Source organism: Zeugodacus cucurbitae, chromosome 6, assembly GCF_028554725.1.
Source record: "Zeugodacus cucurbitae isolate PBARC_wt_2022May chromosome 6, idZeuCucr1.2, whole genome shotgun sequence".
NCBI classification, from domain to species: domain Eukaryota; kingdom Metazoa; phylum Arthropoda; class Insecta; order Diptera; family Tephritidae; genus Zeugodacus; species Zeugodacus cucurbitae.
This window is the reverse complement of record NC_071671.1, coordinates 33,774,482-33,799,453: the sequence shown is the minus strand read 5'-3', so window position 1 is coordinate 33,799,453 and position 24,972 is coordinate 33,774,482. Positions and strand designations below refer to the sequence as shown.

Below are 24,972 nucleotides of genomic sequence, written 5' to 3'. Positions count from 1 at the left end.
TAAAGCATATAATGTTATATCTGCCGATGTAAAGTGGCATTTACATTTTTTGGAAAATGTATTTAGTTTTCAAGTAATACTTGCTTTAGTATTTCTTGTAGGATTGCATCACATGTGATTAAAAATATATGTGTCTCAAAAACAACTTCTAGTAAAGTAATATCAACTAAACTTGCTGTTAACATTTTGTTTTATCTGATTCAATTGTGAGGTAATAACTTAAGATATTTCTACTCATTGCGGATAGGATGCTTGAGCGAGATGTTGGTTGGTATGAAGCAGTTGCCAATAATGAATATGGCGAATGTAGGCAGCGAGTCAAATTATTGATTGCTGATTATCCACGTTTTCTAAAAAGACCCGATGAAACTTATATAATGATGAGAAAAAATGGACGTTTAGAAGCTCATATCGTTGGGGATCCATTACCAGAAATCAGATGGTATAAAGACTGGCAACCCTTGGCCGACAGTGCTCGAGTAAAGGTCTGTATTCAAAATGCGGTATTATAAGAGTTCCCACATTATTAATGATTCTGTAAACTTTTCCTCTTATCGTTGCAGACTAATTACTACGAGCCCAATATTTATGTACTTTCAATCAATGATGCAATAATTAAAGATGAGGGTCTATATTCAGTTTGTGCCCGCAACGTGGCAGGTTCCATAAGCACTTCTGTGATGGTTCATGTAGAGGATAATGAAGATACATATATCTATAAAACATATGGAAGGAAGCCATACATTCGAGCGAAACAAAACCGTTATAATGATAAATACGACATCGGAGATGAAATAGGACGTGGTACACAAGGTATTACATATCACGCGGTTAAACGTGCAACGGGTGATAACTATGCTGCAAAAATTATGTATGGCCGGCTTGAATTACGACCGTTCATGTTAAATGAGCTGGAAATAATGAATGGCCTCAATCATAAAAATCTAATTCAACTACATGATGCTTATGACCTTGACAAAAATGTTACCTTAATTATGGAGTTAGCAGCCGGTGGAGAACTCGTCAAGGACAATTTACTTAAGCGGAACTATTACAGTGAAAGAGATATTGCATACTACATAAGACAAGTATTGTGGGGTTTGGATCACATGCATGATCATGGTATTGGGCATATGGGGCTGACGGTAAGAGTCAATATATATTTAATATTCAAAGTAAACCCAAAAAGATGTTTGTTCTTATACACATATGTCTTATTATTAATAATCTGAGCATTAGTTGTTATATATATATATATATATATATATATATATATTTGACGTAGGTACTTTAACCGCTTTAAGCGATTATAGCCGAATCCACCAGAGAGCGCCACTCGTTTCTCCTTTTTGCTTTTTGGCGCCAACTGTAAACCTTACGCAAACCCTTTCTCTCGAAAACCCCAAGAGTCGTCTCATCGGATGTTGTCATCGTCCACGCTTCAGCGCCATACATCAGGACGGGAATAATGAGCGATTTATAGAGTTTGATTTTGGTTCGTCGGGAGAAGACTTTACTTTTCAATTGTCTACTCAGTCCAAAATAGCACCTGTTGGCAAGAGTGATTCTGCGTTGGATGTCGAGGCTGACATTGCTGGTGTTGTAAATGCTGGTTCCCAGATAAACGAAATAATCTACAACTTCAAAGTTATGAATATCAACAGTGACGCGAGTGCGCTGACTGTTTGTTTGATGACAGGAGATATTTCGTCTTGTCCTCATTCACCACCAGACCCATACGCTTCGCTTCCCTATCAAGTCTGGTTTGTACCTTCTCTATTTAGCTCTGCAGATCGTATTATTTTTTCCAGCAATAGATTGAATAAGTCCCACGATTGTGAGTCACCCTGCCTGAAACCTCGTTTGGTATCGAACGGCTCGGAGAGGTTCTTCCCGATCCTGTCGGAGCATTGGTGTTGCTCAACGTCACCTTACATAGCCGTATTAGTTTAGAGGGAATACCAAATTCAGACATCGCGGTATAGAGGTAGCTCCTTTTCGTGCTGTCGAAGGCAGCTTTAAAATCGATTAAAAGGTAGTGAGTGTCGATTCTTCTCTCTCGTGTTTTTTTCCAAGATTTGGCGCATGGTGAATATCTGGTCCATGGTGGGTTTTCCAGGTGTAAAACCACACTGATAAGGCCCAATCAGTTCGTTGACGGTGGGCTTTACTCTTTCGCACAATACGCTCGATAGGACCTTGTATGCAATGTTAAGGAGGCTTATCCCACGGTAATTGGCGTAGATTGTGGGGTCTCCCTTTTTATGGATTGGGCAGAGTACACTGAGATTCCAATCGTCGGGCATGCTTTCTTCCGACCATATTCTACAAAGAAGCTGATACATGCACCTTATCAGTTTTTCGCCACCGTATTTGAATAGCTCGGCCGGTAATCACTCGGCCCCGCCGCTTTGTTGTTCTGCGAGCGGGTAATTGCTATCGTCGGGTAATGGAACATCTATTCCATCGTCATCGATTGGGGAATCAGGTTCGCCACCTCCTGGTGTTGTAGTTTCACTGCCATACAGGAGGTCGGAGAAGTGTTCTCTCCATAATCCCAGTATGCTCTGGACAACCGTTACCAGATTACCTCCTCGGTCTCTACATGATAATGCTCCGGTCTTGAAACATTCTGTAAATCGCCTCATCTTTTCATAAAATTTTCGAGCGTTACCCATTTGGGCCAGCTTTTCAAGCTTTTCATACTCACGCACGTAGATGTCACAAGGATCGCCCTTCTTCCGTACTTGTCCCGTCCATCGCACTTCTTGGATGGCGGTGATGTCAGCCTTTAGGGTTATGAGGGCATCAACCAGCTGGGCAGAGGCACCTTCCCAATTAAGGGTCCGGACATTCCAGGCGATTTGAGGGCATGATCGTGATCCTTAAAACGTTTGCAGAGGTCGTTATAAAAAGTGGGGTTTCTCATCTGATTCTCTGTTCGGTCTTTAATTGAGGATGTTTTCTTAAGTGGAGGGTCCCAAACCCATATGCCCCCATCCACCATCTAATAATTAAGTATTTATTGAAAATTTTAATAAATGAAACATTTAAACAAAACGGTCTTCGTCCGACAATTAAACAGCAAAAATTAGCAAAAACGTTATTAAAATGTAAAATCTAAATAAAGGTCGATTTTCAATGAACACAATAAAAAGCATAAATAAAGAGTTTGATCGTGAATTACGAATCCTGAAATCCTTCTCCTGAAATTACGCAATGCAATGTCTTATCCGTTGCTGGCGTTGGAAATGTGAAATTTTTTTAGGGTGTTATGAATAAAACCTTATCACCATCTTCTTCTATATGTAGAAAATTTTCATGTCACGTTGTTTGTTCGGGATTCACGCAAAAACTACTATACTGCTTTTAATGAAACTATGCACCTGTATGCAGTTTAATCCAATGAGAGATAGAATAGTTTATATTTAAAATATTAGTCGTAATGTCCAACCGTCTGTCCGGTCGGCCATTTGGTCAATCGATAACCTGATCTGGAACTTGGAGCTTGGCACTATGAGAAGTCTGGTATTGTAGATGATCAAAATAGGACTACTGCAACGACTAAAGAAATGCAGTTAGAACAGAGTATCATTGTACAAAAGGGTAACTATGTATGATGTTTTGTGTATAATATCAACTCTACGAAAATTTTTAGGAATAATTTTCACGACATCACGTAAAAATCTGAACCGGCTATAACAATTTTGTCATATTCTTAAAGGGATTCCCTACACACTTTTACTATATCATATATTTAATTAGAATATACATATCGCTCATTTACTTGAATAGTGTCACAACTCAAAAAAGTCGATTTTTCAGGAGAGCGGCTTTAAGTTTTCAATTGTCTCTTATTTAGCAAATATAGAAAACTGCCATCAGTTTATTGACAAATCTAGTGGCATGTAATATATTAAATACAATGTTGAGCATAAATGGACCAAATAGAGTGTACTAACGCTTTTTCTTGAGCATAAATGTGACCCACTTTGAATTATGTCGTTTTTTGTGAAAAATATAAATCAATTTCGCCGTCATAAGTCAAATGTGTCGTTTTTGCTGATAAAAGCAATATGAAAAATTTCATTAATTTTTCACCAATATCGTTGTAATACAAAATGTGTCGTTCTTTCTGAAAAGAAAATCAAATTCACCTTTTCACAATATGTGTTGGAACACAAAATATGTCGTTATTTCGTAAAAAAATTATAACTAATTCTGGCACAACTGAGAAGTGTCGTTAATGTGGTTAAAGACTAATGCAATATAACAAGTTTAAGAACGGCACATTCTAATATCACGGTTTATTTTCCTACGCATCGGAATGAAATTTTTATACAATATAGACGATGAAATTGCGCACAATTCTGCATACTCAACTCAAAAATCGTGTTTTTTGAGTTATGACACTATTTAAGTAAATGAGCGATATGTTGATAAACTTATACCATACCCACAACAACGCTTCGTCGGGTCACTAGTATTAAATAAAACATCAAAATAGTCCGCAATCCTTTCTTTGATATTCCTTACTGATATGGACTTGTATGCATTTAATGGACCTTCCGACTCATTCACCCGTAACAGGATATGAACCTGATTGTAAGCACCGAAAACGGTATTAAATACAAGCAATCCCAACATGACTGAATACCACGGTTCAGTGCCACTCCAAAAAATTCCGTTATCGAAAGAATTGCTATAGTTAGTACTATTAGTGCGAAACCAGCACAAATCTTGCAGTAGAAATACTAAGTCCACGATCGCTATATGCAGCAAGGAATTTAGGACTATAGAGTCGGTGTGATTTGCAACGCACACACATAGTGGAGGAAGTGCAACCCTTTCCGCCGCCCTCCACAAAAACAAATTATGTATGTATAATAGCGCTCTCTATAAATAATGTATATGCCAAACGTATGTAAGACTGTGCTACTGAGGTACTCTTACTTAAAGTATGTTGTGGCGTGAGTTCTTTATGTATATATTTGTAGGTTTAAATAACCTTTATTATTTATCTAAATATATTAACTTAAAACTTCATAAGAATAAACCAAAACATAAAAGTGGAAGTTTGCAGAAGATACTAAACTTCAAAATAAGTTATACCATTGTAGGTGTAATTTGCTATTTTAATACTTATTGATAATCTCCAAAATACTTAATTTTAAGAATTTATATGGTTTGTTTATTTTTCAGATAAAGGATTTACTGATATCTGTTGTAGGAAGCAAGAACTTGAAAATAGCAGACTTTGGTCTCTCCCGAAAAATTAACACTCACGCTCTAACGACTCTAGATTTCGGAACACCAGAATATGTTTCGCCTGAGGTTGTTAATAAAGAGGGTGTTGGATTTGCTCACGATATGTGGGCTGTAGGTATTGTAACCTTTGTACTATTAAGTGGTCGTAACCCTTTCCGAGGCAGTGATGACTTTGAGACATTGTCCAAAATTCGTGAGGGGCGTTGGGAATTTAGTGATTCAATTTGGTCTCACATATCGGATGATGGAAGAGATTTTATTTCCCGCCTTTTATCCTATAGAGCAGAAGATCGAATGGATGTAAGAACATCCTTGAAACATCCTTGGTTTTTTATGTTGGACTCATTACCGACTGGAAAAGAATACCAAATCACCACAGATAATCTACAAAGCTATCAAGACCAATTTGATGATTGGATGAGAAATGCATCCTGTAAACAATATTTCCGACGTAGACGACTCAGTGGCTGTTATACTCATCCATCTAGAATGGTTTATCCTCCAGGTCATTCATATACCCCTGAACCTACTCCAGAACTATTACCAGAACCGAAAAAACGTTCCACGAAAAGGGAAAACACGATGTCAAAATATTTGCACCCAGATTATGAGCTGGGTTTAATTCAGTCCGAGAGTCAGTAAGTACTAAATTAATATTGCTTTATCAAAAAAATAATGTCCATTGTGTTCGATAGTGCACAAAATTGCAAATTTTATAAAAAAAATTATAAGTCAAATTGTTTACTAAGCTACTTGGAAAGTATATTTATTACAAAAGCCTGCTTTTGTGTTGTTGTTATATTTAATTAAACTCCTTTTAATATTATGATGAAATAGAAGTACATATTCGTTTAAACGCACCAATTTAATTTTTTATATGCTCATATTTATTAAGTTTTCAATAATTAATTGGTCTTCCATTTTTATTAATAGTTTCAAAAATACGATTTGACATCTAGTTTACTAAATTTTTCAGTTTCGTATGATCACAATCTTCCCAAGTCTCTTTCCTGTCCTACTTGAGCCCTAATACAGTTCTATAAAGGTATCCTTGGACTTTTTGTCCATAGATTTTTCATGATATGTACCTCCAAATGTTTTCCACAGGATTCAAATCACGATCTTCCGATTTGCATAACCAACCTTATTGTAAAGATTGATTTGTTCTTTTTATACTCTCGCAACAAAAGTTGCTAGTTTTGTTCACGTAACGGTTGTTTGTAAGTCATAAAACTTAACGAGCTAGATATAGGGTTATACATATCAAAATGATCAGGGTGACGAGACGAGTCAAAATCCGAATGTCTGTCTGTCCGTCCGTCCGTGCAACGTTCAACTTGGAACACATGTTCCTTGGGACCGTGAGAGGGTTGCTTTCGAAAATAGGCAAAATCTGACGACTGCCACGTCCACAAAATTTGGTACAAATGATCGTCCTACTAAGGGCTATTTTTGGATGTCGTGGCCCCGCCCACAAAAAGTTTTTTGTATATATCTCATAAACCAATGAAGCAAAATTTCTGCAGTCGGTTCTCTTAGGTGCCCCACCACATACCATGAAAATAGTTGAAATCGGATGATAACCACGCCCACCTCTCATACAAATGTTAGGTTGAAAATTAACACACTAACGAAAAACGTCAGAAACACTATATTTTACAGAAGAAATAGCAGAAGGAAGCTGCACTTCAGATTGAAAAATGGGCGTGGCAGGAACTACTCGACCGATTTCAATGAAATTCGGTATATAATATTTCCTTGACCCCCTGACAACACGGATGAAAAATGGGCGAAATCGGTTTAAAAGCACGCCAACTTCCCGTATAACTCAATTTTAAATTCCATCTGATACGTTCACTTTATAATATATACATAAGGAACCCATGGAGATAACGGAATACAACTTTACACAAATACTGTATATCATCTGTGGCTTCACTTATGGAAAAATTTCGAAATCGGACTATAACTTTTCAAGGCCCCGGATATCTACATGAAGAACTCAGTGCCAAAGGGTAATTTTTCACCGAAAATATCGGCAAATCTTTCAGATATTTTAATTTAATTCCTAATTGTGTGTCTCTGTTCCAAAAATTATTAATATCGGATCAGAACTTCCCCTAGCTCCCACATGCCTAATTATGTGCGGGCTTTATTCCGCATATATCGGTTAATATGTGAGATAGATAGTAAGTGGGCATATAGTCTTGGATATAGTGTAGCGTGGTGGGGAAAATGAGTGAAATCGGTTTAGGAATTACAACAGCACTCATATACAATATATGATGATTTTCGTTATTCTATTGGACTTTATGCCGAATATATGGGTCAAATTGTATATTATCTTAATAAAATTACATCAATAAATCGCGAGAGTATAAAATGTTCCGTCGCACCGAACTCCTTCCTTGCTTATCATATTTTTAAACGGAACTGAAATATATATAACAACAACGAAAACATGTTTGTGTACTAATTACTAATTTCCGTTAGCTTACAAACAATATGAATTAGAATTAGTTTTAAGAAAGTCATCGATAAAAGATAGAGAAGGAAGCAAAAATAAAATTAAGGCCGCGTCTAAACGAATATGTGCCACTATAGATGTCTTCGATTCGTCAAACATTGTAGAGTAGCGATTCGAACAAACTATACCAAACGTTTAAACAGACTTGCGAATATACAATAGTATTGTGCTACTTTCTTTTGTGGAGAAATAATTTAATCCGTGCAATAGAACATTGTAGAAATACCTCAGCTTAGAGCAGCGTCCATGCAAATGTATGTATGTATATATGCCGCATTGATGAAGGACAGACGCCCGTTGTAGCCGCCACTGACCTTTGGTCAGACGCTGCAATCTGTTTGAGCGGATAGTTTTTAGCTTCGGTGCAAGCCATCGACCTTACCGGATTGAGAGGCCCTACCGATAGCTAAGGTATGGCCGTCTAGAAGGGATACCAAATTCAGAAATCGCGTAGGGTTTGGACATTTATAACCATCATGCAAAATCTCTTATTAGAACTTAGAACAATAAAAATAAATTGAAACGCGAAATTTTAAGTTATTTGAAGAAATGTTTTGGGATCTTCAGCAGCGATATTTTAATTTTCCACGGAAATAATATAAAAAAATATTATTTGCCAGTTGATACGTATTAATTCACTTTATTTATCACTGAAAGTTCGAAAACCGGTTGTTATAATATACCATAATATCGCTAACCGGGATTTAAATAATTATTATCTATATTAATCAGTATATACAAATTATTTACCGTAGTAAATGTGGGGTATTTTAATTTAAATGCCCAAATATTAGTATTTTGTCTGATCTGTTAATAATGCAAAATATTATAAAAAACGCAAATTTTGAACATTTGATTTCAAACATACATATGTATAGTCCAAATTATACAAGGCCAACAAATGGCTTCGCGTACAGATTTGTATTATTGTGGGTCAAGGGACACAGTCAACCACCCTGGCCACAAAGAGATACTCTGCCATATTTCTTTGTATGGCATCATGTGTGTTACACATTGAGATGTCAAAGAATTTGAACATCAAATATGCATAGAAGTTTACGATCGATTTATTACTTCGATAAGCTCTCTTTGACCATCCTAAAGGAGGGTTGGCAAAAAGATTTGGTTGGTTTCTTATTGGAGGTGCTTTTAAATCCCGACTGAAACCCTCATTGCCTGAAACTCTCATAAATCGTATTCAGTATTGACCCTCCGAAAATGGAGAAAGTAAGTGACCGGAACAAAAATAATACCACCTGAGGTTCCAGCTGGACACATTCCGATCTCACCAATCGTCAAAAAAATTCAAAACAAATAAATATTTTTTATTGGTTTTATTTTAAAATTAGTTATAATTGCTTACAGTAAATTTAAGCTATGAACACTGCTCTAAACTAAGTTAAGGAATAAAGTATTTAACTACAAATGAAAGTGACGCAATACGATTGCGTATGCATCGGAGAACATGATATGTTCAACGGAGTTCTTATATGCAAACATATCGCTCATTTACTTGAATAGTGTCACAACTCAAAAAACACGATTTTTGAGTTGAGTATGCAGAAATGTGCGCAATTTCATCGTCCATATTATATAAATTTCCATGCGTAGAAAAATAAACCGTGAAATAAGAATGTTATTAAACATGTTATGTTGCAATATTTTTTAACCACAATAAGGACAGTTCTCAGTTGTGCCAGAATTAGTTATACTTTTTTTTACGAAACAACGACATATTTTCTGTTACAACACATATTGTGAAAAGGTGAATTTGGTTTTCTTTTCAGAACGAACGACACATTTTGTATTATAACGATATTGATGAAAAAATAATTAAATTTTTCATATTGCTTTTTTCAGTAAAAATGACACATTTGACTTATGACGGCGAAATTGATTTATATTTTTCACAAATAACGACATAATTCAAAGTGGGTCACATTTATGCCCGAGAAAAAGCATTAGTGCATTCTATTTGTTCCATTTATGCTCAACATTGTGTTTAATATATTACAGACCACTAGATTTTTCAATAAACTGATGGCATTTTTCTATATTTGCTATTCAAGTAAATGAGCGATATATATGTATATAGTTTTCTAGATTGGATCATACGAACTCTTGGCCAATCAAAGGCAAGATTAGAAGGCGATTTGTAAAAAAAAACCACAATATTTTGCAATACAAAACTATAATTATATAATAATATATGTATTTTTTTATATCCTACACATACATGAATACGAAAACATCGTATAAAATATAAGAAGTGTAATATTCTTTATTGCAGCTACCAATATGGACCAGATACTTACCTTCTTCAACTTAGAGACGTTAGTTTTCCAGTTAGGTTACGCGAATATATGAAAGTGGCTCACAGAAGATCACCTTCATTTGCGCTTAACGATAGCGTTGATTGGTCTGTAAGTATTACTTTATATTATAATATACATTTACATAATTATAATATACATTAATAAGTCCTTTAAAAATCGTTAGAATAGTAGTTTACTTGTAATTTCTATTCTATTTCGAAGAAAATTGTTGTTGGATACATCTGTGTTAATATTAAAACTAGGTATGCAGTTTTTAATATGTTTGATTCCTTGTCATCCGCAGAACCTATAAAAAGCAGACAATGTGACTTTTGGGTCCAACCCCATATTCAAGAGACTTAACCAAGCATGAGCACATTAGCATCCTGTGAACTGTTGAATTTTTAATATCGACCATATTCATAAAGTTCTGATGGCGTCTTTTCCGATGAAACTGTGCCCTAGTGTCAAAAAAGAAAATGTCAATACGTACTTTACTTCCTCCCCTATATGTATGTATTATACCGTAATCCCCGCTTAAGTGCCCATTCTTAACATGCAAGACTTTTGAAACACTTAAGCGGGAAAGGCACTTAAATGAATCCCGCTTAAGTGCCTCGAGATACTTTTTCTCAAATATTTCGATATAAATTTTTGTCTTTTAGAATGAAAGTCACATTTATTCCTTATTAATAACAAAAACACTTACTAATAACAATACATATGAAAAAAACATTACAAAACTATGTTTTCCTTTTTCCTTAACTTGAATACTTAGCGCATTCAATGTCAAACAATATGAAAAGGTACTTCCTTTTTCCTTAACTTGAATACTTAGCGCATTCAATGTCAAGCAATATGAAAAGGTACTTAAAAGTGGAAAATTGCAAAAAAAATTTTTTGTGGCTTAAATATTACAGGCATTTAAGCGGAAAAGGCACTTAAGAGGGGGATTTTATATGTAAATTTAGAGAAAAAACAACAATGCTGCAAAATGTGCTCACTTAAGCGGGAAAGGCACTTAAGCGGGGATCACTGTATACTTATGCTTAGGTTATTAAAGCCGAATCAATAATTTCTTTCTCTTGCAAGTCGGCGACAATTGGAAATACCAAGCGAAACCAGGTCGCTATCCACCTGACCTTTCCAACGGATTAGAGGTCTTCCTCCTCCTTTGTTTCAACCATCGAACACTTTCAAAGCTGGACTGCTTTCATCCAATCGGACAATCGGGGATCTATATACCCGAATGCTTTCAAACGAAATTGATTTTGAAATAACTTCTGTTCTGTGGTATATTTTTTATATATTACATATTCTTCGTAATGGTATTTATAATTTATTTCTCAATTAGTTGGTGATTAATTTTTGCTTTTTATCATACCTAAAATACCCAATATTGTCTTTTTAAAACGCCGGGCAAAGTGTTATAGTTGGAAGTGGTCTAAATATTGTCTTCAGCAGTAATTATTTCATTTGAACGTTGACTACTGAGTGACGGAATAAAACGACGAATTCGTGCAGTTGTGTTCAACAATGCAATCAATCGGCTAAAACTGCCGCGTAAGCTCTGGTACTTGCATCGCAAAACCCATGCAACCGTCGTTACAGAGTTCTCCCGGATTCCTAGCCATCGAGATATTTTGATTCTCTCGAGAGCCTGTGGACTGTTCCGATATTTCATCCAAGTCTCGCAAAGTTCAAGTGGTAATGGCGTAACCCAACTCAGTTTCGCTAGCCACAGATTTTGAACAAAAATCTTGGCGGTAACGACAACTGGTGTCAACAAACCCAATGGATCATATAGTCTCGCTATATCACTCAAAACAATCCGTTTAGTAGGAATTGTGTCAAAGTTAATACCTTAACCTTGAAAAATAAAGTGTCTGTAATAGGATTCCAGCGTAGGCCCAATACCGTTGTGCTGGAATCGCTAAAGTTAATCTCCGATGCTGGTGCCTAAGAGCCGCTGATTCCTTCCAGGGCCTGGACGCAGTTGGAGTTCCACTTATCTAAATTAAATTTACCTTGTTGAAGAATGGCATGTACGTCATGTGCACGGTTGATGGCAAGTTCTGTCGTATGTACACTTTCTAAGTAATCATCAACATAAAAGCTATGAAGGATGTTGTCCCTTGCTGACGCATAATCGCATTAAAAGGCCCGCTTGTCATACCATATGTCACTGTCTTAAGTTGGTAGGTACGCAAGGGGTCCCTTGGAGACTCTCTCCAAAAGTCTCTTGTAGTTGTGATCCACATATTTGTGTATCGTTCAGAGATACACCGTTCGTAGTTTTAGACGAAGCGTTAAACATTAATCTGAATTTGGTCATTACAGCAAGGTGAGGGATGTAGTAACAGTTATTCAAGTCAACCTGATTACCACCTATCGCCTCCATGTGCCCCAAATTAACATATTCCCTCATGAATTGAATGTATTTATTTCTCAATGTATAATCATTTGCCAATGTCCGTTCAAGTTTCAAAAATTGCCGAAGTGCTGCCGGATGTGAGTTTCCAAGTTGAGGCGCATCAACTCGAAATGGAATCTGCACAATGTATCGCCCATCTGGATGTCTCGTTACTGTATTCACAAAAATTTCTTCCCATGCGTCCACTTCTGGTCCGATGCTGTTGACAGGTTCTTCGATTTCGCAGAATTTCCGTAAGAGATGATCTGTAGAAGAATCATCGTCGTGTAAGCCAGCAAAAGATGAAAATGAAGTTGGTTCCGACACGTTCGCCGCTACAGGACCTAGTACTACCCAACCTAGACTGGTGTGTAATGCACACGGTTCATAATTTGAACCAACAATAGCGTCGTTTAGAACAATAGAAGGCCATATGTTTTGCTCCAATGAGTAGCTCTACATAACCTGGTGTAGCGAATTCAGGATCTGCCAAATGAAGACCTCGTCGATGATGATTCGTCCGAGTGTCTACTGTGGTTGCAGGAATCATGGACGTGGTTGAGTTAATCACATACGCATTGAAATTGATTTGAAATTGCTGATCCGCATGATACTGCATACTGACACCGACCATGCCCTTGTCCGTGTTAAAATACTTTGGTCAATACCTTCGACTTGAAGCTCGCAGGGGGTTCTAGGAAGATTCAAAACGGTTACTAACGAAGCTCAACTGAGAACCCATATCGCAGAGTGCGCGACATTCTTGCACATTACCCTTAGAATCAGCAAGTAGCACTCTTGCTGTTGCTAAGAGAACGGTCCGGTCACTCTGTGCGAGAAATGACTGGACCTAGTAATGGTACGGCTAGGGCATTCCATTGTTTCACTGGTACGTTCATCATTTCAAACGCTCTGAATGAATTACGGACACAGTCCACGAAGTTTATCAGCGTATCTCTAGACTCTGCTGACTGGTACGGTAAGTCTAAGAGATGCTGAACATGGTGCTCGGAAAGAGAGAGGGCTGTCCATCGAAGCTTGGAATTGAAACAGAGTCCAACCATGTCTGGTGCCTGAATATACATCTGGTTGGGAATCTCACTATACCTTGACATCTTACGCTTTAATCTGATGCAAATGTTGTTAAACGTCTCTTCCGTTGAAGCTAAGAGATCGTCGTGATCTACCATTTCACCTTCATGTGAACTAAACACTCAAATGAAACACGATTTAAATTATTCACAAATTTATTAGGTACGCTATAAGTACCATGCGATCACCTGAATAAGCAGCTGAATAATGAACAATCAAGAAGAATGATATTATGCTTAAGCTATGCTTATATAGAAAAATGAGGTGTAAGAGAATAAACATAAGAACAACTTTATTAGTTCTTGTAAACGGCGTAATGGCATGACCCAAGTAACGGTAGAATGGTGTGACATGTCAAAGCATAAACAGATCACCTGATAATAGTGTTTCCAGATTACGCACAGTAAAACCCAGATTAATTAAACTTAGTTCTAATATGTAACACACTTAGAACAGAACAGCGACAAATGCTTGCATGACATTTTCTAACCAAGCATTGTTGATTCAAAACATTACTGTCGGAGAAGGCACGAAAGGCAATGACAATGAAAATCAAGCCTATGGCAACGAGTGCAATAAAACATTCTCCTAATATATCTCAACGCATATTGTTGTTATTTTTATGCAAAAATATAAATTACTTTATAAAAACTTATAAACATTAGGGTGGGTCAATTTGTATGGAGCAAAAAAATGCACCAAGCGGTTATCAAAATCGTAAACTACGATGAAATCTAAGAAAATTTGCCCAAGAAACCATGGGTCTAAAATCAAAATGGAGCTTCCGGTTTTTAACGACATACTTTTCATTTTGTTTTTTTTATATGTTACCTATCCACCCATAAAAATTAAAATAATAATAAATAAAATATCAACCTTTAATAGCTTTAATCTTCCGCGAAATCGTATTGCAGTTAACAATTTAATTTTATATCTATATATAAAGCAAAAACTTAACTGTTAAGCGCCAAACAAAATATAATATACTTCTAAAGTTCACAATTAATTAGTTTTAAGGTCTTGTTTGCTGTCCATCCTAGATGTTGCGTTTCGACTTGCAACCGTGACTGCCATAACACCATCACGATTTTTTTCTATAGTTCGACGTGAAACGAAAGTCAGCAGTTGCACAAAGCGCTCGGTTCCTTGAATATGTGGAGGAATTTGTGGATCCGGAAGTGGAGGATTGTCAAATTCTATGTATTCGAGCAAATGGTCATATGGTATGTTTGCAGTGAAGGGCGGCTCCGACAAAATGCTATTGTTATCTAAGTTTATCATCTCAACATAATCAGTGCAGTCAAAATTTATAGTTGGTTTTTTGTAAGCTCTTAATTTTGTTGGGTCGTACAGTTTTTCACGATAGTACAAAATTTTTTTTGTAGCCCTCTGGCGCACTTCCTTTCTGGCATCAAAAAGCATTGTTAATAGAACATTTTCTGAATGTGCAAAATATGAGTTATTTTGACCAACATTATTTACAATTTCGCGCAGATTTTGTGGTAAATATTGCGTTGAACAAATATATTTACATAAGAGTGGACTGCCATATATTACCGAGTTGTAATACTTAACATTAAAGTACATAGGTACGTAAACTTTCATGACAAACGTTCCTAAAATTCTTAAATTTTCGGATGGTGAATTTGTTGTTACGTACAATCGCAGAAGTCTACTAGCTTTGGTTAACCAACGAGAGTGAACGATGGGTCCAGGTTTCACGTTGCCTAAATCTTCTGGACAGGAACCGTTATGAATCGCGTTGGCTATCCGATACATGTACTTAACGTCCGTTGAAAGAGTTTTTTCCTGTTCTGACGACAAGGAAGGAGGCATATTCCCCAGCAAAATACGCTGAAAGTCGGGTACAACCTACAAAAAGAACAAGTTACTTATTTAGAACCAAAAATAGAGATCTTTATTAAAGTACTAATTCATTGCTTACCTGAATCTGTTCACAGATTTGCATTAATTTTGTCAGAGCTCCACTGTCAGTTCGCGGTCCACTTGTAGTTGATTTTTCTAGCGCGCAAAATAAGTGGCGAAAAGGTAACTCATTAAAATGTAACAAGCAAACAAACCAGTGCAATGGTCTGTCTAACAGTACTTCAAACCGTCGTATGTGGAAATCAAACAAACAATCGACAGTGTAACAGAAATTGGAATGATTTGACTTTTTTTTAATAAATGAAAAGGAAAACAGTAACAACTACAAGAGTCGAAAAAATAAAGCAGTGACCGTACAGAAAAATACCGTTATATGGGAGGTGGCCGTAGTTTTTGCCCAATTTTAATCATTTTCATAATCTCACCTAACTAGGTACAATCTAAAATGTGTACCAAATTTACACGAAATCGATAAAGTAGTTCCAGAGATTTACATATGCACTCAAAAGTGGGCGGTGACATGCCAATATTTTCATATAGTCGGATTTCTGGCTGCAATACAACACCGAATACCAAGCTCAAGATGTTTCCCTTCAACAGTTATTAAAATTTCTGATCTTTAGTGTTTTCAAAAATTACCGTTATATGGCAGGTGGGCGTGGTTTTTGTCCGCTTTTGATAATTTTCCAAATATCGCTTACATAGGCATAATGTAATAATGTTCCAGAGAACTCATAAGTGGGCAGGCCCCCTATAAAAAATTTCTGTACTGTCGAATTTTCTGCTTAAATACAACATCACATACCAAATTTGAGCAAATTAGCTTCGATATCTACAAAACAAGCAAACAATCGACAGTGGAATAGGAATTGGATTTTTTTTTACAAAATACAATATACGAAAGTTTCTCGTTAAAAACCGGAAGCTCGATTTTCATTTTAGACCCTTGGTTTCTTGGGCAAATTTTCTTAGAATTCATCGTAGTTTACGATTTTGATAACCACTTTGTCAAGAAAAAAATTGACCCACTCTAATAAACATGCTTTCTGTACATAGAGAACGAGCATTTAACAGCAAGTGCATGCTGCACTAGTTCCTTTTTCGCTAGGCAAGAAAGACAGTGTTTGAATTGCATTGCTTTTCAAGCCTAAAAAACGCGCATGCATTGTAGTCAGCACGGGCTTGCTTATATCTTTTGTTTTCGTTGCCATTTAGGTTCACTGCTTATATTGTTTCAAATGTCATCAAACAAATCACATGCAGTAGGTCGCGCATTGCTTTGGTGATTTCAAGTGCACTTGTGCAGCAGTTTACTGTATATGTACATGTTTCGGTTAATATAGCAGATATCCCAGCAAAATTAAGTAAAAATGAATTATCCCAGCCCAATAAACTGTATATGGTATAATGATTTTTGTTATTCTAGGGGACTTTATTTCCAATATACAAATCATGTATAATCTTAACAACATTAAATAAATAAAATACAAGAATATAAAATGTTCGGTTACACCTCTCATTACTAGTTTCGGGGACGTTTTTTCTACAAAAATGCAACATTTTCTATCCTCCTCAAAACGTGAAAGTGTTTTTGTTCTTTTGTCATGTAAGGAATTGAACATTTTCAAAGGGTGTTATTGAGGATTTGGATAACGTTGTCATACAATGAGGCAGAATTTTCATCGAGAAAGGAAAACATCATAAGCCACAAGTAAAGTTATAAACGTAACAGAAAATCGCAGCATCAAAGAGCATATTTGGATATTTTTGGGAAATTATAAAATGGCTGAAATTTAATAATAACCACGTTCTCCACCGATATGACGGTATGGTTGAAAATTATTGAAACGCCAGAAAATGTTTGGTTACACTGGAACTTAACCCTTCCTATCTTTTTGATTATAAACATTTATTGCCAATGGACAATATTTTTACGCCTCAAATTCTTTGTGAGGCGAAATAACTTTCAGAAAACTAATCGTTGTTAAGAGCAATTTTTATACTCTGGCAACAAATATTGCTAAAGAGTTCACATAACGGTTGTTTGTAACACCCAAAACTAAACGAGTTAGATATAGGGTTATATATACCAAAGTGATCAGGCTGAAGAGTGGAGTTCAAATCCGAATGTCTGTCTGTCCGTCCGTCCGTCTGTGCAAGCTGTAACTTGAGTAAAAATTAAGATATCTTGATGAAACTTGGCACACTCATTTCTTGGCACCATAGGAAGATTGTTTTGCAAAATCGGACCACTGCCACGCCCACAAAATGGCGAAAACCGAAAACACATAAAGTGCCATAACTAAGCCATAAATAAAGCTATGGAAATAAAATTTGGTATGAAGGATCGCACTATGAAGGGGCATATTTGGATGTAATTTTTTTGGGGAAGTGGGCGTGGTCCCGCCCCCTACTAAGTTTTTTGTACATATCTCGCAAGCCAATAGAGCTATATAAACCAAACTTTCTGCAGTCTTTTTTTTAGCCCCTTCCTAATACAGTCCAAAAATGAAAGAAATCGGATAATAACCACGCCCACCTCCCATACAAAAGTTAGGTTAAAAATTACTAAAAGTGGGTTAACTCACTAACGGAAAACGTCAGAAACACTAAATTTCACATAAGAAATGGCAGATGAAAGCTGCACTCAGATTTTTTTACAAAATGGAAAATGGGCGTGGCGTCGCCCACTTATAGGTCAAAAACCATATCTCAGGAACTACTCGACCGATTTCAATGAAACTTGGTTTATAATAGTTTCCTTACATCCCAATGATATGTTGTGAAAATAGGCCAAATCGCTTCACAACCACGCCTACTTCCTATATACCAGAACTTTGACGACAATCTGAATCGTTTACTTTACAATATATAAAGTAAGTACTAGTGAAGATATCGGTGCAGAACTTTGCACAAATACTATGTTAATAGTGTGGCAGCCCCATTCTAAAAATCGCCGAAATCGGACCATAGGTTTATAAGGCCCCATATATCGAACACGAGGACCTCGGTGCTTCTAACCAAATATTATGGTTTCCAACTTTCAATGGACTTTATGCACTATATATGACGAATATGTGGGTCAAATTTTGTATTATATAATATAAATAAAGTTAAATAAATAAATTGCGAGAGTATAAAATTTTCGGTTACACCCGAACTTAGCCCTTCCTTACTTGTTTTTTGTCGTATTGACGAAGGCATTACTTTCTAAAAAACCTATGTTCAGTTAAGATATATTGATTTCACGGTTATTTTTAGAAGTGCGGCCTTGAAAGCTAACTCTGTTATTTTCTCTCATAAGTACAATTGTATGTATTGACTCGACAATCGAAAATAATTTTCTTCCGATGTTGAAAATATATACGTATCTTCATTATATAACTCGTGAATTTAAAATAAAATATATATTTAAATACCATTATTAATTATTTTTACAGTTGCCAGTCATTCGGGAACGTCGACGATTTACTGACATCATGGATGAAGAAATTGATGATGAACGAGTTCGAAGCAGAATAAATATGTATAGCTCAAACGATTCGTTTACTATTCGTAGGCTTCGTACAGAATTAGGCCCCAGACTTGATGAATATACAGAAGCAGAGGCATTAATTGAAAGCCAAAGAGAAGGATGCCTTCCCTTCTTTAGAGAAAAGCCCCAAACACTTGCAATCGTCGAATATCAACCAGCACATATACATTGTTTTGCAGTTGGAGATCCAAAACCGAGTATACAATGGTTTAAAAATGATATGGTACTAAATGAGTCAAACAGGATTAAAATATTAACCGATGAAGATGGAAGATCTATTCTTCGCTTTGATCCGGCTCATCATACAGATATAGGCATATATAAAGCCGTCGCCAGAAATTCACTTGGTCAAACTGTGTCAAGATGTCGATTAGTTGTTGCTACATTGCCTGATGCTCCTGATTCGCCTGAAGTATCTGCAGTTAGTGGCAAAGAAATTCTTCTTAGATGGAAGCAACCACGAGATGATGGTCACTCAACAGTTTTATGCTATAGTTTACAAAATAAAGAGTTTAACTCAGACATATGGACAACTATTGCCGATAATATTGATCACGAGTTTTATGCAGTGCATGATCTGCAGCCTAACACTAAATACCAATTCAGATTAGCATCTAGAAATCGAATTGGTTGGAGTCAAATGAGCATCCCTTTGACAGCTGAAACATCTGCTATAGATTCACCTAAAATACAAATATCAAAAGCCATGGAACATTTACAGAAATTAACAGAAAGTGGTCAAGAAATCCTACCAGAAGAAGAACGTGTTCATACTGACTACCATTGTGAATGTGAACCTCCAAATTGGATAACTGACAGCAGTGTTAATGAAAAATATAGCTTTATATCGGAAATACATAGAGGAGAATTTAGTACCATAGTTAAAGGAGTTCAAAAATCTACCAACGCAATAATAGTAGCTAAAATATTTGATTTAACTGAAGCAACGGAACCCCTTATATTAGAAGAATTTGAAAATTTTAGAACGTTAAGACATGAACGTATTGCCGCGCTCTTTGCTGCTTATAAACCAACTAATGTACCTTTAACTATATTTATAATGGAAAAATTACAGGGAGCTGACGTATTGACATACTTTAGTAGTCGCCACCAATACACTGAGCAAATGGTAGCAACGGTTATAACTCAACTTTTAGACGCGGTTCAATATTTACATTGGAGAAGTTATTGTCATTTAAATATTCAGCCTGACAATATTGTAATGGCATCAGTGCGTTCGGTTCAAATCAAATTGATTGACTTTGGTTCATCAAAAAGAGTTAGTAAATTAGGAGCAAAAGTTGCCGCAAGGTGCTTGCTGGACTTTCAATCTCCTGAGATGGTTAATGAAGAACCCATATTTCCGCAAAGTGACATTTGGTCCGTGGGTGTGCTAACATATCTTCTGCTTTCTGGTAAAAGCCCTTTTCGCGGAACTGATGACTACGATACAAAGCAAAATATATCATTTGCTCGCTACAGATTTGAAAACCTATATAAAGAAGTTACTCCCGAAGCAACTCGATTTATTATGTTCTTGTTTAAACGACACCCTACGTAAGTACCTCACCATTTTATTGTATGTGATTATTTATAGGAATCGTTTAATATGTTAAAAATAACAAAAATTTATCAAGGTAAAGACACCGACTGTTCATAGTTTAAGTCTCAAACGGGTGCTTACAAATACATAATTATCCTTCCCTTTGAAATCTTTAAATAAAATATTATCAATTTGGACATATTTATGTACATATGTATACTATTTGTCTGCCAATAAAGTCATTCAACTAAAAAGTACATATTCCAGTTTTAAATATAAATTATATCGTGAACAGCGTATGTCCGAAATGGACTTGTAGGCTTGTAGGTATTTCAGAACTAAAAAAATTATGAACAATTACTAAAAATGTATACATTTATCGCAAACTAATTAAGCTATAGAAACCAAACGTACTGGATACATTTCCATTTATCATCCGATTATACACCATGAAAATTGGAAATTCGCCACATCCACCCGCATACAAAGGGTATTGTCATCGATAAAGTGGGGCGAATTTAACGCATTGGATTTGTGTTGGCTAATGGCACTCCAAATGGTCAAATGGTCAAATGGGTTTATTTCTAAAAGATGTATGTTAAAATATGCATGTACAAATAACTCAATACTTACCGCAGTATGTCCTTCCACTTTCCTGGCTGATCGATGACAAAGCTCAAATATGATGTGCACTGGCATATATGCACGAAGGCATTTACATTTACCGTATAGATCAGCACAGCTTGGAAAATGGAACAGCACACTGCAGTTTACAAACAACAAGTACATAAGCTCATGTAACTAATTGGAGTCCGCGCTTACCTGCTTATGCGAAAGAAAGGGAAATGACAAATATACAAATCGCACAAACAAGCAAGCGGGAACTTCACAGTTGGCATAATGTACATAATATGAAACTCACGACAATTTAAAGATAAATGAGAATGAAACATTCAACTGTAAAATAAACATAGAAATTAAATCTTAACATGTGTATATATTTATTCGGGCAAGAGTTGCCAACATCCCCACCCCCGTGAATCAACCCGATTCACCACCATCAATGTCCAGAACGGATAGTTTTGAGACTGCTCGTCGCTTAAGTCCTCCGGAAGTTCGTATGTCTGCTCTTCGCACCTCGCCATCAATCCCAGGGTATACTTTCTCCACTCTACCGCGGCACCATTCTCGCCGTGGAACGTTAGGATCGCATATAAACACCAAGTCTCCTTCTTTCAAGGGCTTCGTGCGTTGACACCATTTTACACGGCGGGTCAATGTAGGAAGATATTCAGTAATCCACCTCTTCCAAAAATGATCCCTCAATTGGCGAGCGATACGCCACTGCTTACGTAGCAAACAAGTTTTTTTCAAGTCGGCATCTGCTATAGGGGTCTGCGCTGTATTTGCTGCTCCCAGGATGAAATCGTTAGGAGTTAACGGCTGTTCCTGGTCGACGGTGATAGGCAGATGCGTCAGTGGACGAGAGTTAACGACGTTCTCAGCTTCAATCAGGAAGCTAATCAGAGTATGCTCGTTTGGTGAAACTTCCTTTAAAGTCTGACGTAGAACTCGCTTGACGCACTGAACCATTTTTTCCCATGCGCCACCTTCCGGGTTAAATGGTGAATTAAACACCCACTGGATGTTTTCTGTGATAATTCACTTTGTAAGCGATGACAATCGAACACTTCGGTGAATCGCTTGGCTGCTCGGTCGGCGCCAACGAAATTCTTTCCATTGTTTCTTATGGGCACACCTCGTCGATTCACAAAGTTTCGTATGGCAATAATGCAGGAGTCTGTACTCAAATCGTGAGCCAGCTCAAGATGCACAGCTCTAACTGTAAGACACGTAAAGAGTGCAACCCATCTCTTCTCAGTACTTCTCCGAACAGTGATAGTTACTGGTCCAAAGTAATCGAGTCCAGTGTAGCTAAACGGGCGCATGTGAGGAGTGAGTCTGTCTGACGGAAGCGGCCCCATCCATGGCGCTGACGGAGTAGCTTTATTCAAGCGGCACACAGCGCAACTGGCAATGACGTTGCGCAACAAACTCCTCAGTCGTGGTACCCAATAACTGCGGCGGATGTCACCAATAGTAGCTTCTATGTTCTGGTGGCACATGGCGCTATGGTGATGCAACACCAATAGCTTCGTAAAGGGATGATCAGGCGGTAGAATAATAGGACGTCATGTGCTGATTGGAAGCCAGCTGGCAGCGTCGATGCGTCCATGTACTCGAATAACGCCTTCCTCGTCTTTATACGGTGAAAGTTGCAGCAGCTTGCTGTCATGCGCGATGCCATGACCATTTTCAATAGACTGGAACTCTGTTGCATATACTTCACGTTCTACTACTTTGGCAGTTAAACCATAACATCGATCTGGCTGCACACGACGACGGCAATTATCGACAAAGCGTAAGACCCAGGCAACGGCTCTTACCAATCTTCGAAAAGAAGAAAATCTATTAAAATCTAAAAAGGTAAATTTAGAGCGAAGTTCTTCATCAGGTTCATCATTTCCGGTAACTATAACGTCTTCAGAGGGCCATCCTTGCTCATCCTGCTGTAGGAATGGGGGTCCCCGTGACCAACGCGCTGCTGGATTAAAATCGGTGCGATCATTTGCTCGCGTGGCTTCATCGGCTACATTGTGCTTAGTGGGTAACCATCTCCAATTTGATATGCTTGTAGCGGCCAATATCTCTGCTATTCTGTGCTGTACGAAAGGCTTATAACGTCGATGTTCACATTGAATCCATTTGATCACCGTTTTTGAATCACTCCATAGGATATAGTCTTTGATCTTGAGAGAATGTTCTTCGCGAATACACTGCATAAGACGAGTGCCCAAGACCGCTGCCTGAAGTTCAAGGCGTGGCACGGTGAGGGTTTTTATTGGCGCACACTTCGTCTTGGTACAAACGAAGGCAACATCAATTTTACCAGATGAAGATTGAGATCGAAGATAAGCAACGGCGGCGAAGGCATTTTCACTGGCATCAACAAATACATGGAGCTGAAGTATTTGAGGTGCACCATTTCCAAAATAGAAACGAGGTATGGCATATTTGACAACCTCTGGTAATTGTTTGCGCCACTTCACCCATGCGACATTAATATCGTTTGGCAATGGATCGTTCCAATGTATATCGTGTTTCCACAACTCACGCATAAGTAGTTTGGCTCCAATGACGAAATTGCTTAGAAATCCTAGAGGGTCAAATATAGACATCACGATGCTTAGAAGTTCTCTTTTAGTAGGGCGTCTCTCTCCATTTATCACTGCTTCATCAACGTTATGGAATTTCAATTTGAAGCCAAAACAGTCTGCCGATGACTGCCAAAATAAGCCGAGCACCCTCTCACCAACGAAACTTTCTTTCTTGCCAATCGACCGTGTGACGTCAGTACCATCGAGCGCGGCTACTACCTTTTGTGAATTGGACGTAAAATTACGAAGCTCAAACCCAGCGTCCATATGAATAGCTCGGACTTGTTTTGAAATGGCTTCCTCTTCCGAGCTAAAGCTATCTACGAAGTCATCGACATAATGGTGGTCTAATATTGCTTTGACCACGCGAGCATAAGTTTCGTGTTCATCTTGATGCTCGAGCGCATTAACTTTTTTTACATAATTTGCAGCACACGGTGAACAGGTTGCACCAAACGTCATCACACACATTTCGTAAACATCTAGAGGTTGCGTAGCATCACCACCACGCCAGAGGAACCGCTGTGCGCATCTATCGTCTTCTCGTATAAGCACTTGGTGGAACATCTCCTTTATGTCTCCACACACGGCAACAGCACCCTCGCGAAAATGAAATAATATCGATGGCAATGGGCGATATTCTTGTCGACTCTTCAAAAGCTGTGAATTCAGGGAAGTTCCACTTACCTCAGCAGCGGCGTCAAATACCATACGTAGCTTTCCAGGTTTTTTGGGATTACCAACGGCAAAGTGCGGCAAATACCAAGTAGTAGGCGTATACACAGCGGCTTCTGCTGGCGGAAGTTATCGTGCATACTTCTTTGCGACGTAGGAGTCCATGATGCTCTTGTATTCGGCGGCAAATTTCACATCACGACTCATTTTTCGCTCTACACTGACTAATCTTTTTAGCGCCATATTATAGCTGTCAGGTAACTTAACGTTGTTACTTCTCTATATGAGACCCGTTTCAAAACGTCCATCTACGCGGCATGTGGTAGACTTCAGAACACCTCTGGCGCGGATGTCCTCTTCACTCTCTAACAGGGGTGCAGCTCTTACACCGAAACTCTCAGTGTCGAAAAATTCGGCTACCATATTGTGGAGTGTCTGATCAGCTTGGCGGTTCACATGTAAACATGAAATAGGAGATGGTAGCGTAGTTGATGTTGGG

At 37.5% G+C, this 24,972-nt stretch overlaps 1 protein-coding gene across 1 annotated transcript in view; it reads left to right on the top strand.

Moving 5' to 3' along the window:
* LOC105218719 (obscurin) overlaps nucleotides 1–24,972 on the top strand; it is a 369,888-nt gene that overhangs the window by 331,975 nt on the left and 12,941 nt on the right. The window contains exons 32-36 of the mRNA XM_054232816.1: nucleotides 248–485; nucleotides 564–1,145; nucleotides 5,203–5,906; nucleotides 10,086–10,218; nucleotides 18,943–20,594. Coding sequence (XP_054088791.1) covers nucleotides 248–485; nucleotides 564–1,145; nucleotides 5,203–5,906; nucleotides 10,086–10,218; nucleotides 18,943–20,594 — 3,309 coding nt within the window. The remainder of the gene's footprint in view (nucleotides 1–247; nucleotides 486–563; nucleotides 1,146–5,202; nucleotides 5,907–10,085; nucleotides 10,219–18,942; nucleotides 20,595–24,972) is intronic.